General features: G+C 37.3%; 2 protein-coding genes across 7 annotated transcripts in view; one reads left to right on the forward strand and one right to left on the reverse strand.

Moving 5' to 3' along the window:
* LOC110598200 (RNA polymerase-associated protein LEO1) overlaps positions 1-14,861 on the forward strand; it is an 86,096-nt gene that overhangs the window by 16,728 nt on the left and 54,507 nt on the right. For 3 of the 5 annotated variants that reach the window (XR_013438781.1, XM_078049616.1, XM_078049617.1), the window contains exons 7-8: positions 21-135; positions 1,250-1,347. Coding sequence is in view for 4 of the 5 variants with exons in the window: in XM_078049616.1 (XP_077905742.1) it covers positions 21-135; positions 1,250-1,347 (213 nt within the window). In the remaining variant the exon portion in view is untranslated. Of the gene's footprint in view, positions 1-20; positions 136-1,249; positions 1,348-2,910; positions 3,341-14,861 lie in introns of those variants that run through there. The other 2 variants (XM_078049618.1, XM_021726767.3) reach the window with 1 other exon arrangement.
* The window catches only part of Tmod3 (tropomodulin 3), a 76,327-nt gene continuing 68,390 nt past the window's right edge, over positions 6,925-14,861 (reverse strand). For both annotated transcript variants that reach the window (XM_005316579.5, XM_078049612.1), the window contains one exon: positions 6,925-11,048. In XM_005316579.5, coding sequence (XP_005316636.1) covers positions 11,014-11,048 — 35 coding nt within the window. In that variant the 3' untranslated portion in view covers positions 6,925-11,013. The remainder of the gene's footprint in view (positions 11,049-14,861) is intronic.

A 14,861-nucleotide genomic window follows, 5' to 3' on the forward strand; every position in this document is an offset into this window, starting at 1 on the left:
GTTTATTTGCTTCTTTACAGAAAGAAGAACGCTTGAGGCTGTCTACTCACCAGGCTGTCCATCTGCAGGGGAAACAGAACCAGCAGGGGCCAAGTGTTCTTGACCAGGGCCCTGGCAGTGATGAGGATGAGGAAGGTGAGGAGGCCTCCAGCTTGGCTGCCACTGAGGCCCATCACTAAGGGAAACTCTGGGCTGCGCCAGGTGTGGTCAGATCTTACTTCAGGTGACAGGGCCTGCTTTGCTCTGGTGAGCTCTTCCTCCCTGTCCATCAGCCAGTACAACACCCTCCCCCCCCCCACCACCACTTTGGTTGTTTTTGTTTTTGTTAGAGCCACTTTCCCACAGAAAAGGTTAACTGTGAACATAAGGCATTTCCAAAACAAAGAAAACTTATTAAATAAATGTTTGTGGAGGAAAATGTATGTTATCATATAAATTGTTATATATGCAGTTAATTGTATAATTAAGGACTTAGTATTTAAATTTCATAGTTCTTAAAGGTGATAATACCTAACGTTTCTTGGTTTTTGTTTTTGTTTTTATAGTGCTAGGGTATGAACCCATGACCTTGTGCATGGGAGGCAAACACTCTATCAACTGAGCTATATCTCCAGCCCCTTTCTTGGATATTTCAGATGGTCAAATAACTTGAGAAAAACCTTTCAATCTAAGTCATTTCAGCAAGTGGGAAAGTTATATCTGCCTTCCCACTGACACTTAAAAATACCTGTTGTCTTCTCAAGGAAAATGTCTAGTGGGAAGTAACAATATTCAGCAGAAGAAACTTTCAAGAATAAAAGGGTCATCATCTTCGAAGGTTGTTCTGGGAAAAGCCAGTGTAAAAGGACTGGCCACTGTAGGCAGAAGGTGCTGACAGACTGAAAAAAGAAGTAGACAGTTTCAGGATTGCACAGAATGCAATTTATTGGGGACTTACTGACAGAAGCATGGTCAAGGCTGGCAGCAAGATCAGTGGATCCTCAACTTGGGTGAGAGAAGGAAAATTATGTAGTGGTCAGGACAAAGGTGGTATTCATCTATCAGGCTTATATGCAACTAACAGCAAAGACGTCAGGCACATTCCTGGTGCTGATGAACTAGGGTCTGATCATAAAGATTCACAAACCACTATGCATAGGACAGGGTTGCTCAGGGGCAACCATGTGGTGATGATTCAAGATGGCTATGGTCAGGTCAAGTTGAATCACTACAGAGGTCAATACCATGTCTAAAATTCCTTTGCTTTCAGAGGAACAAGCTAGATATTCCTCAGACGACAGTGATGAAAGATCAGAAGAAGATGAAGTTCAAAGATTACTCAAAGAAAAGAAAATCACTGGTGATGAGGTAAGCCCGCATTTACTCAATTCTAAGGGTTGGCCTTGTGCCCAGGAACCAACTCCTGGGAAGAGGAGCTCACAGACCAGAAGCAATTTGTCTCACTGAATTTCAGGCAATATAGGAATTAGAGGGGCCCAGAGAAGGGTCTGATACCTGTGCTTGATGGCTCTTGGAAGGCTTCTCAGAGGAGACTTCTAATAGGCACTAAGAGTAAGTGGAAGCTCGGCAGGCACATGGGCCAGAGTTGAGCATTTCAGGTAGGAACATACTATAAGACAAGATGCAGGATTCTCAGATACCATGGCTCAGGTAAAGAATGATAGTTTGGTGTCAGTAAAACAAGGGATCTATCATGTTTGTTGTGGGAAAATGAGTGTCTTTATTGTTTGGATATTATAGTAGTTGAGGGTTATTTCTATTGAAATATTTCTCCCAGTAATTCCTTGTTTTCTTTTATAACTTCAAAGGAACAAAGAAATTTTAAGTCTTAACTAAGTATGAGAATTACTGTTATTGCCTTTATGCCATATGAATTTATTCATTATTTTTGTAACACTTAACATATATATGTCTTTTTTGAGTACTGGGGATTAAACCCCGGGCACTCTACCACTGAGCTGCATCCCCAATCTTTCCCCCTACCTCCTAGGTGGGTCTTGTTAAGTTACCGAGGTTAGCTTTGAACTTGCCATCTTCTTACCTCAGCCTCCTGAGTCATTGGGATTATAGGCATGTGCCACTGTGCCTGGCTTGCATTCTAAGTTCCAGAGATACAGATAGAAATAAGTCTCACAGTCACATAAATGCTTAATTAAACTTTAGTGACTTTTTCATTTGTTTTCCATACGCATATATATTTAAAGATTTAAAACCATACTGAAAAAACACATGTCATTAGCAATCTTTGCTTAAAATCAAAAGGCTTTTAAAAAGCTCTAAAATACAGAATTGTAGATAGAGAAAAGTGAAGTACTGAGGAAGAGAGGGACATATTTCAAGTAATATGGTAAGGTCACTCAGTAAACCAGGCGTGGTGCACATACCTATAGGTATAGGTATTCCTATACTCAGGAGGCTGAGGGAGGAGGTTTGAAAGACCACAAGTTTGAGGTCAGCTGGGGTAAGTTAGCAAGACCTTGTCTCAAAATAAAACAGTGGGCCTGGGGTTGTGGCTCAGTGGTAGAGCGCTTGCCTCCCAAGCATGAGGCACTGGGTTTGATCCTCAACACCACATAAAAATAAACACATTTTAAAACATTAAAAAATAAAACAGTGGTAGAGGACTTGCCTAGCATGTTCAAGGCCCTGGGTTCAATTTCCAGTGTGGCAAAACAAAAACATAGTCAGTATAGAAAAAAGTCAGTCATACATGACAGCAGCCCTGGGAAACCCAGTTTCTAGGAGCCTGACCTTCTAGAGCCAGTGTCTTGTGTGATGCAGGTCAGCCACCAGGAGTGTCAAGGTCTAACATGAGGAGCTGACTCTTCCCTTGTCAGCTAGAACCTATTTTAGTAAGATTTCCAAAAATGCCTTATATTGAATTTTACAACTCATCTATTATCTGTTCAGGAGATGAATATTCCAGAAAGAGGAAAGCAAGGGGTGAAGAGGAAGATGATTGAAGCATAAGATGTGCACTAGTATAAACTTCATTCAACATTTTTTTTTAATTTTTTTTTTTTTTTAGTTTTTTTAGGTGGACACAATATCTTTATTTTATTTTTATGTGGTGCTGAGGATCAAACCCAGTGCCTTGCGCATGCCAGGCGAACGCGCTACCACTTGAGCCACAACCCCAGCCCCTGGTTTTGTTTTTTTAAAAAAAATTTTGGTGGGGCTGGGGATCCAGCCCAGAGTCTTGTGTATGCAAAGTCCATGCCCTACCAGTGAGCTACATCCCCAGCCTCTCAAGTTTTTTTTTTTAATGATGAAATGACTTGTTTTAATTAAAAATTTTCTGCATAAACTTAGTTATGAATAAAAAAATGTTCAAAACCAAGTCTTTAGAAAATCTCCTTTTGCCAAGTGAGAAGATTATTTTGGTAAGTGTTTGCTCTGCGTGGGTCTTAGTTTGAGTGCATTCCTGCTGCCATGCCCCATCACTTCCTCCTGGCCAGGGGTCAGATGTCAGCTTAAGTTCAGCTCAGGGATGGCCTCCAGGTGTCTTTCTGCCTTGGCTAGCTGGGTTTAGGGCCCTCCTGTGCTCTCTAGTCTCCTTGGCAAAGGCGTTAATTCCATTTACCACAAGGCCTGCTGTCTTAGAAGAGCAGGTTCTACATGGTAGGGCTCCGAGGATACTGGGAGCTTTGCTGAGAGCTGTTCTATTCCAGCTCTACCCCTCAAAAAACCCTGTAGGTGTTATTATACTCACCTTACAGATGGAAACAATCACAAAGTTGAACAAATACATCAGTGACCTAATGAAGACAGATGCTCAAGATACTCACCTGAGATAAATGAGCTTTAAGGAAAAGAGCAATAGAAACAGAACACTAGCTTCAACTCCTAGCCTTGTGACTCCCCTGGTGGGTGTAAGATAATGGGTACCTAATAAATACATTCGGAATAAAGGAACCAGCAGTGTTATCTTGGGAAAGTCACTTTGATTTCTTTGAGGTCAGCTTCCTCAAGTAGATGGGTTTAGACTTGACTACAAAAATCCTTCATGATCTAACATTTGTTATTTCTCTGCCTCTGAGAGTTGAATACTTGATGTTTTATTATTAGATGGAAATGATCAAGGAAAAACATGCCCCATCTTCTCAATACAGAAAACCTGGACTTACATTCTATCTCCTTTTCCTATCTTTTTTTTTTTTTTTTAACTTGCAGCTGACCCTTTAGGTTGGGGAATCAGGTGCCACTCAGCTACAAGTTTTTTTTTTTTTTTTTTTTTTTTTTTTAGAGAGAGAATTTCAATATTTATTTTTCAATATTCGGCAGACACAACATCTTTGTATGTGGTGCTGAGGATTGAACCTGGGCCGCACGGCACGCATGCCAGGCAAGCGCGCTAAGGCTTGACCCACATCCCCAGCCCTCCTTTTCCTACCTTAATAGCACAATTTCATGAATAGTAAACACTTTCATAATTTGCATTAGTTCCTGAAAGGAGACTTAGAGACTCATTCAGAACACCAAGAGGTACTAGCATAATTTAATTGTAAGCTCAGGGATTCTTAATATGGCCTTGATGCTTAGATGTATCTGTGAAATCTCCAGTTTCTCAATGTTTGCTCATGCAGGAAAGCTTAAACATCTGAAGGAAAACAAATGTTTTGCAATTTTGGATTCACATGTGGTTGGTTAACCGCCCAGAGTTTGGTACCTAAAGACAGAAGTGCCCCATGTACTGAGTGTCTTTTACTAAACTGCTTCAGAGGACACGATGAGGGCACTCTCCCCATAGCTCCTGGCACTCTCCCCATAGCTCCTGGCACTCTTGAGTCCTCTCAGACAGAGGAGCCTCTCAAAACTCCAAAGCCTCTCTAACTTGCCATATATATCAGGATGTCCTGTCTGTGAATATAAAGCTCGATCAAACCCAATACACGTTCCACTGATTTTCTATTTTGGCTGATGGATCTAAGTGACTGCTTTACTGTAAAAAGCACCTCTAGTTGATTAGCAAGACTGGCTCCTGTCAGGTCCAGAATGTACTGTATCACAGAACCCTGCTTCTTCATATCTGTCAACTTAATTTAGTTCTATGATCAGATAAGACCAAGTACTGTTATTACATTGAGCCACGTAAAATCACTATTTTTATGGGTAAAAATGGCCAACTATTGACAATTTATATGGCTCAATAGGGTAATATCTTAGCTGAGTCTATTCTAACAAAGTATCAAAGATTGATTGGTTTGCACAACAGAAACTTCTCATATTTCTAGAGGCTGGGAAGTCCAAGATCAAGGTTCAGCACCTAGGAAGGGCTCTCTTTCTGGATTGTAGACAGCTATGTTTTCAACATCTCCTCACATGACAGAGAGTTTTGTGTCTTTTGTCTCTTCTCATCACAAGGGCCCCACATTTGGGACCTTATCTAATCCTAATTACCTTCCAGAGGCCCCATCTCCAAATACCATGACATTGGGGATTAGATTTTCAACCTACAAATTTTGGGGAGACACATATTCAGTCCATAACAGGTAGGATAGAAAATTTAGGAAATTAGTAAACTTATTTTAGAATGATATAAATAATTAACTTTAAAATACAGGAACTAGGGCTGGAGTTGTAGCTCAGTGGAAAAGTGCTTGCCTGGCATGTGTGAGGCATTGGATCCGATTCTCAGCAACACATACAAATAAATAAAGGTCTATCAACAACTAAAAAATATTTTTTAAAAAATTACAGGAACTAAAAAGATTATGTGCTCTTCCAAAAAACCTAAGTCTACAGGATATTTGGTAAACTTTATTGAAATTTGTTCTAGTATATAATTGTTAAGTTCTAAATGCCTATAGTGCATATTCTTCACAAGAAACTTCATTGCATTATTATGAACTGAGGGGATTTTTAAAATTATTTAAACAACAGTGTTATATAATTCATTGCTTTTTGTACTTATAAGATGGAAAAGTATGACATTTAGAGTATTTTGGATATATTAGCCAAGGAAAAAAATATCTAAAAACTTGACTTTATGTGACAAAGAATGATGTTACAAAAGCAATTTTCAAGCTTTTAATCCAAAAGACTGAAATAAAAGTGAAAATTTATTTGAAATTACAAAGGTTTTTATGCTATACATGTACATATTTGTGTCTGTGGTTCTGGGGACTGAATCCAGGCCTCCTGTATGCTAGGCAAATGCTCTATCACTGAATACACCCTCAGCCCCTGTGTGCATACCTTAAAAAAAACAATTCTTAAGCAGACAAATCTAAAACTTTGAAACAACTGAATCAAAAACTCATTTTTCAGAGAGTGTAGTGACTGCTTGAGTCCAGAAGTATGAAGCCAGCCTGGGCAACACAGGGAGACTAGTCTCAAAACAATAACCAACATAATACAACAACAAAATACACTTGTCTTTGAGTGGAGATGAAATTTAAACTCTTAATAATGGCTAAACATACCCATCAAGAACCTAGAATTTGTTCTTAAGTCTTAAACATCACTCCAAGTATATAAACGATGATATCTGAAGGATTTTATGCCAATTAGTTGCTTTGAACTAATATACTAATAGTCTGTAGAAAAGGGAGCAAAACCTCTATACGTAGAATCTAAGGATGTGGGAGAATCTTAAATAAAATACGTGAACTTGTTATATTTAACAAAATATGGTGGTGTTTCTTAGTGTTTTAATTTATTAAACTCTAAAGCAGGTATCCCAAGTCCAATTCTTTTCTTTTTTTTCCTCCTTTTTCTTTTAGTAGCACAGGGGACTGAACCCAGGCCCTTGGGTTCAGCACTCTACTACCACTGAGTTACATCCCCAACCTAGTTCTTTACATATTAATAAAGGCTTTCTAAAATATATGATAATGGCCATGATAATTTACTTAATTATGTATTTTCCCCTAGGTAATCCCTAAGGTTGGCCCCTCTGAATAATGAGACTGCAAGGTAGAGTTTAAAATTAATAAATTGTTACAAATGTTTTATTATTAAAAATTCCAAATTGTCCAATTTTATAGAAGACTTATAGAACTGAATTATAGTGAAGAAAAATCAATGATATAAAGAATAACCAGATTAAAATATAACAATATAAAAATCATTGCATATGGATAGTATTTTCTCAATTTAAAAATCATTAGGGAAGAGTTTGATTTGTTTGATAAGCAAGTCTTAGAGTGAGAGCTATCCAGAAACAATATTAATCAGCATCAGCTGGTATTGAAGACAGTTCTCCAGATGTCTAGATCCAACAACTTAAAACCCTTCATCTGGCCAGTAGCAACAGGAGTTGTCTTTATTCCATCCATGTGTTTGTTTCTCTTGGGTGCCATGTTTTCAGTCAATACTGTTCAAAAGTGAAGTATCACTGTAGTGCAGGAGCAAAGCTGGACAGGACTGAGCCTGCAGAGAATGGCAGTGTCCATGGACTCCAGAGATAGCATGATCCTTGGATCTGCTAGGAGGTAACAGTGGTTCCTGGTTTTATAGTGAGAAAATAAGGTAGCCCTGGGAACTGTAAGATTTCATGAAACTTTACAAACTTTTGTCTTATTTTAATGGCAATCAAGGTTATATATAATGTACAACAGGACTAACATTTTGTCAAAACTTTTTTTTTCTTTTACAATTTTTATTATATCATGGAATCCCCCCTTAAAAGGAAAACACACCAGATAATTGATTAATTGGAAAATGATCTAAAATTCTATTTATTTAACTTTCCTCAAGTGTACCTCTTGCACAAAGCAAGTGGGTTACTTGATTCAGAGAACAAGAATTTACAATTTAATGACCAAGAAAACTCCCCTTGAAATTGATAACAATCTGCTAGATTATGTAATACAATTGTTTATTTGGTCTTTTAAATAATGTGGCACCCTTAGAAAATATATTTTGCTTATTCTTTAGATTTTTACAAGGCTTTAGCTACAAATATATAGCACCAAAATCCATTTTCATCATATTAATATTGGCAATAATATTGAGTTTTAAAAACAATTTCATATAGACATACTGGAAAAATTTGAACTCCAGACAAATATAAATATAAAATTTTATAAAATGGGTAATTAAATTTTTTTCTTAAAAAGATTAAAAGGTACCAATTTTTTTTTTGGGGGGGGTACTGGGGTTGAACCTAGGGCCACTCTACCACTGAGTTATATCCCCAGACTTTTTTTTTTTTAAACGAATTTAAACTTTATTTTATTTATTTGTTTTTATGTGGTGCTAAGGATAGAACCCAGTGCTTCACCCATGCCAGGCAAGTACTCTACCACTGAGATACAATCCCAGTCCATGACTTCTTTTATTTTTTATTTTGAGACAGGGTCTTGTTAAATAGCTAGGGCCTCACTAAATCGCTGAGGCTGGCCTTAAACTTGTGATCTTCCTACCTCAGCCTCCCAAGTCACTGGGATTACAGGCATGAGCCACCATGCTCAGCGAGGTACCAGATTTTTTCAAAGTAAACACTGTTATTCTACCTTATAATTATAATACTTGAGAGATTTCCATATTTAGTTGGATGAGTATTCATATTAAAATTATTTATAAAGAAATTATAAAATGTATTATAGCACAGAACTGGAATGGTACAAGCAAAATACTCAACTTAGTCATACTTTGATAAATAGTAGGTAAAAAAGATATTCCTGTAAGTATGATACAAAATTCTACGTAGGGACCAACCTTAACAATATTTAGGAAAAAAAAAAAAACACCAAATGGGAGAGAGGGGAGCACACTTATTAACTGATTTACAGGGCAATGCAAATGAGGAAGCCTGGCTAGAAGTTTAAGTGACCAATTCTTTGTGGTAGCCTATTTAGATACCTGCTCCATGCCTGACTCCAAATCTTGCTGGAATTGCACAGTTTATAAAATCAAGTACAATTCAAAAGTTGTATATGTAAAGAAGGAAGAAGGGAGGGGAAGAGGAGAGGGAGAGAGACAGTAGAGGCTGGTGTTGGGGGAGGCAGTCAGATGAGAAAGCAAGCAAGTGAAGCCTTTCTAACTTGGAAAAAAAAAATCAGTGGCTTTTAACTGAAAGGGAATAGTGCAAAGTTAATCTTTGGCCCCTTTGAAATACTGGATACTGATTTTTCAAAAAAGCAAACACACCACAGTTCCTATGAGGGAAGCTTTAGCCTGTGAAGAAGGCTTATTACTATAGTACACAAGCTGCTGCCTAGATCATGGGATAAATTGTTTGGCAGCCAAAATAGTAGACATTTTGTGATTCAACTTCAAAAGGTTTTTAAAAAACTAACCATGACAAACTACCTTCCCCTTACTCAGAAATATCTTTTTGTAAATGATCCAGGTAGGCCTTATGAGGCCAGTATTTTTCTGATCCCCTTCTTCCCAGTCTTCTGTAGATGTGAGTGCGTCTGCTATCTCCTGCTAAAGAGCTGCTATGGGACAGGACATGAATGTAAAATCAAACCCTGTAGCACAGCTGGGGTGTGCAGTGTCACACTTGTCCTCTCGCCACAGAACTCTGTTCAAGCACTCACCTTAATACTCTGAGCAATAAAGACCACTTTTGTTATAGAAAATATTTTTATACAATATGGAAAAAGTGCAAGATGAAAGGAAGCATATAATAGAATCAGATTCTGAAGATCAGCACTTCTCTTTTTTGGCTGGAAAGTGTGTAGTGGGGATTAAATATTGTCTATGCCATTCTGCGCTGCATATGGAACTTCTTGGCATACAGCACAATACCAAGTAATTTACACACATCCCAGTTTCTAACTTCCTTATAGTAACCATCAGTTTAAGTGGCTGTTTTGCAAGTTCCTTAAACCTGAACTCCATCATGTTACCTATGATTTCACATGTTTAACAGCAGCTTTCTTTTTTATTTTATCCTAAATAACTGAGAGTTGGCTGTGTGCCTTTTTATGGGGGAAGAAAACAACTTTTCTACTTAGATGTTTTTTTACCATTAGCTTTCATAAAAATTTAATAATGCCCACATTAAAATGAAAAACTGTAATAAACATAGACATAAATGGGGGTTGAAGGGAGAATGGGAAAAGGAAAGACAGTGGAATCAATCTGACATAAATTTCCTATGCACATACATGAATATACCATAGTGAATCTTACCATCAAGTACATCCACAAAGAATTAATTAAGAAATAATAACTGGGTAAATGGCAGAAAGATCAATAGAGGAAAGGAAGCTGGGGGTAGGAAAAGGGAAGGGGAAAAAGAGGTACTAGGGTCTTCACCAGAACATGATATATTCCATGCTTTCATTATGTCAAAACAAATTCTACTGTCATTTATAACTAAAATGAACCAATTAAAAATACTTAGACATACTATATTTTTAAACAAAGCATATAACCTGGATCAGCTGATGATTTTGTTTAAAAAACAAATCCCTAGATGTTGCTGAGCTGCATCAGACAAGCACAGTAACCTGCACTGCATGAAGGTCTCTCCCTGGAGGTCTGCTTTGGCTTCTGAACACTTCACCAGATTTTGAGCCATCTGTTTAAAAATCATTGCATTTTGATTCCTTGATAAGGAAAAAATATACCCTTGTCAAGTTCATTTATTCTTAAAAAATGGAAAAGTATCCAGGTTACAAAACAAAGAAAACTTTTAAGTGCCTTATACCTCGAAGGAGCAATTAATATCAGCAATGTCCCTTTTTAATTTAAAAAATTGGTCCTCAAATTATTCTACATAAATGACTTCTGAAACTTATTTATAATCGTATTGTTTTTTGCCCAAGACTCATTATAAGTCATTTAATTAAGCTAAATTAAAACTGATTTTAGTAGAAAGTGGAAATGCTTCAAAATATAAAATACCAGATACTATTGATTTTATAATTTTAAACTGATAACAACTTAAACTAGGAAAATAATGCATATAGCTAACAAAAAAGCTAAACAAACAAACAAACAAAAAGATTTCCAGTCTTTTCCCTTCTACCCAGAAAAATTTTACATCTGATGTCACCAACATGAGCCCTTGGTAAAGTTCTGAAGTCTTCCAAAGATTATACTTTGTTGGACTTACTGGTGGTCTCCTTCAACTCGTTTCTTTCGCACTGTGAGAAAAAGAAAAGGGTTTTGGGGAATCCCTATTAGTTTCTACAGTGTTAACTTGCTTATAACAAATTTCTGTACAATTCTGTTAGTTTTACAAAAATTAAGCGTGCATTTCCAGTTCACATGACCATTAATAAAAAAACAATTTCCCATCATTGACCATTGTTATTTACCTGCTGAGAACCAAGGGGCTTCTAAATAAGAAAGACGTGTCCTAAGCTCAATGACCCTGTGCTTATACAGTGGCAGTGCTAAAAACCTAAAACACAGAGTAGTCAGCATTAGGTTTGAGTCTTCTGTTTACTGAAAAAATGTACACCTAGGGCTGGGGATGTGGCTCAAGCGGTAGCGCGCTCGCCTGGCATGCGTGCGGCCCGGGTTCGATCCTCAGCACCACATACAAACAAAGATGTTGTGTCTGCCGATAACTAAAAAATAAAATATTAAAAAAAAAAGGAAAAAATGTACATCTAGGCCAGGTGTGGTGGTGCATATCTATAATCCCCACAACTTGGGAGGATGGAGATGCAGGATCACAAGTTCAAGGTGAGCCTCTGAAACTCAGTGAGATTTTGTTTCAAAAAATAAAAAGGGCTAGTGATATGGCCCTTGGTGGTACAGTGCCCCTGGGTTCAATTACCAGTACTGGGTGAGGGGGTGGGGAGGAGAGTATACCTAGGTTTTATAAAGTGATTAATAAGTTACTGAATTAAATTCTGCAATGACCTCAGACAGCTGGGGTTAAAAGGTATTAAAAGTAACAATTTTCATGCTCTTGTGGTTAGATACAACAATGTATTTCCTTAGTCTGAAAGAATATATACTAAAAGCATTTTTGTCATTTTTAAAGTAAGTGACTTGCTATTGTTTTCCAAATTTCCCTTCTCTTTCTTCTACAAAATGAACCAGTTGAGGGGTCTGATGAAATAACAAATGCAGGGGAAAAAAAAAAAGAAAGAAAATTTCAGACTCTGGTAATGTACTGAGGTCAATTCTGGGTAATATAAATTTTGGTTCCAAAGTGGCCAGCCAATTAGTTCAGCTGATAGAGTGAAAAAAAGGTGCATGTATTTGAGAACTCCCAGCCTCTTTACGGACAGATGATGCCAAACCATCAAGTTGTGCTTACAAGCAGCAAGGATACCAGGTCTTCAGCTTTAGAAATGTTCTATCTGCTCTCTCACCTACCAGCCACCAATAGCATTTCAGTGCTACTCAGTGTTGTAGCTGACTCCTATTTAGAGAGGACAAAAGGCACAACAGGTTCTGAAGTCAGCGCAAATGGGAATGTGGATCATGGCTCTGTCACTTTTCTGTAGTGTGTTCTCTGGTAAGTCAGTTAACCTCTCTAGGCCTCAACTTATTCTATGTACCAGGAGAATGATGATATCTATACATATCTATACCTCCATGGCTGTGCAACTAAAGGCACTATAAGCTGCCCTGTGCAGTACTTGAGAATACAGAAAGCCTTTATGAAAGAGTAGTACTCAGCTTCATTATTCACCTTAGGAAGATTATATCAGTCACTTTTCCAAGGTGAGGAAAGGCAATTTGACTACTGTAAAGGATCTGTATTTATATGTTACTGTTTTGATACCTTTTTCAGTAAGTTTCTCTGATTAAGTTAGACTGGTCTATTAATTTCATGCTCTTTTCTGTCCATGGAAGCAACTAGTAAAGCAATTGACTCTCTAGCCTAATTGACTGATGCCAACAGGTGCACCTGGCCTCCCAACCAGGTCATAGACACTGCTCTGGCGTTATTCTGACCGCTGGCTTCTGTTTGTTGGCCTTTAACAGATGATATCAGACGTTCAAGTGATGGCTTGTCCAGCCAAGTAGAGTATCAGGGTCTTATGAACATTTTTATACTTATCTTTTAATTTTAGTCCACAGTAATGAAGAATAAGTTTTACTAACATATAAAGGGGGAAAAAATCAAAGGAAACTTCTGTTTTCCAAATACAAACTTAGCTCATATTTATACATCTCTGAAAAACAGAAATATGTAATTCTGTAGGGCAGTTATCAGTATACCATTTTAGATGTTAAAATGCATGTTACAAAAATGTTATGAACGAGATCTATAAGACAGAGTATAGCAAACAAAAAAGGTGTAGGAAATTGGTTATGTAGTTAGCTAGTGTAAAGATGATAAACAGGATGAGGCTCAAGGTTCAACTGAATATTGTATGTATACCATATAACCTCTTTGCTTTTATATCTGTGACACTTCTTAGACGAAGAGATGGCGAGTAGGTAGAATTATTTCAATGAATAGTTGTGACTAAGAAAATAATAAGAGAAAGATGTTACCAAAATTAGAACCAAAGACCTGATACAGTCTAATTTGTAGGCTGAAGAAAAATAATATGCCCAAAAGATTCTGTGCAAGTTTTAAGTCTCATTCTTAGATAGCTCTTTTTGAGTTACTAAATATCAGGCTGCTGAGATCTGCACCTGACAAAAGATATGGTCTTTAGACTTTCATCAATAGGCAGAGATTAGAGTGTATGGCTAAGAAAAAATTAAGCTGAGAGTGGATGACCAGGAAGTTGCTGCTGTGTGCACAATGTGATGGGTAAGAGCCACTCTGATTCTTTTTTCTCACTTGGTGCCCACTTGTTACTTTTCAGCAATTCCTAAGTTTATCCTTTAGATAATAGGCTGATAAATTTTGCCCTATTAGCAATTATTTGGGCCTAGTCCAATTTCTTTCCAAAACCCAACTCACTGATATAAATTCTTAATATTTCATCAGTAATCAATTGTAAGTCCTAACTTCATTTTCTCTAAGAGTAATAGGAATAGGGTTTTTTTTAAAAGTATTATCTTAATCATACATTTAGACATCTAAGATGTTCTCAAACGCTTCCCACATAACATCCAACAAATATAATTTTAGTATCTTCCACTAACTATGCTTCTTAATCTGCTAATGTTACTTTTTTATTCTGTACTTATTAAAACAAGTACTTATGGAAAGTTTATTCTGGACTCAGTATCACATTATAAGAATTAGCTCTCAAAATCTATGGGTCTTCCTCAGCATATAAATAAATAACTTGCTTATTCTTATATCTGAGCCTTTCTTCATTCATTTTTCTCACTCCAGGAATGTCCTCCTTGTCATTTCACATCTGAGAAACAAGTACGCAATCCAATTGGGACCAGAATCAAACAACATTAGTACAGTCTAGAGAGCTTCCAGCACAAAGCTGTTTGCTTCTTCTTTTTTTAAAAAAAAAACCTTTATTTATTTATTTATTTTTATATAGTGCTGAGGATCAAACCCAGCGCCTCGCACATGCTAGGTGAGCATTCCACTGCTGACCCAGCCCCCGATTGCTTCCTCTTGATTCTTCTTTGTGTCAGATCTTATCTTCAACAATATATAAACTGTTCAGTGTCTACATAAGGTAGCGTAGTAAATAGTTTTTTCTGCTCTCCATTTTCATTTGCCAAAATCTCCTTATTCTAATACTAGACATTTCTTTTCATACGGTCTGTCAGAAGAGTACAACTGCTGAGGCCTTGCAAAGGTTAGTTTCCCCAAGGTGACACTTATGGGCTTTCACTGTGCAGTTCCTGCAAGGACAGCTACTGGGATCACCTGCCTGCTGGGAAGGACGAAGGTAACAAAAGATGGTTAGGACTACAAATTTGTTGATGGCATTCTGGGATTTGTTAAGATAGTTTCAAAGGACAAGAAAAATGGAGGATACTCGTGGCTTAATTTATGGCTACTTGGTTAGCAGGAAATTGTAACTTTGAGCAAAGACAAATTTTGCCCTATTTATTCCCTTAAT

Source organism: Ictidomys tridecemlineatus, chromosome 5, assembly GCF_052094955.1.
Source record: "Ictidomys tridecemlineatus isolate mIctTri1 chromosome 5, mIctTri1.hap1, whole genome shotgun sequence".
Classification (NCBI taxonomy): domain Eukaryota; kingdom Metazoa; phylum Chordata; class Mammalia; order Rodentia; family Sciuridae; genus Ictidomys; species Ictidomys tridecemlineatus.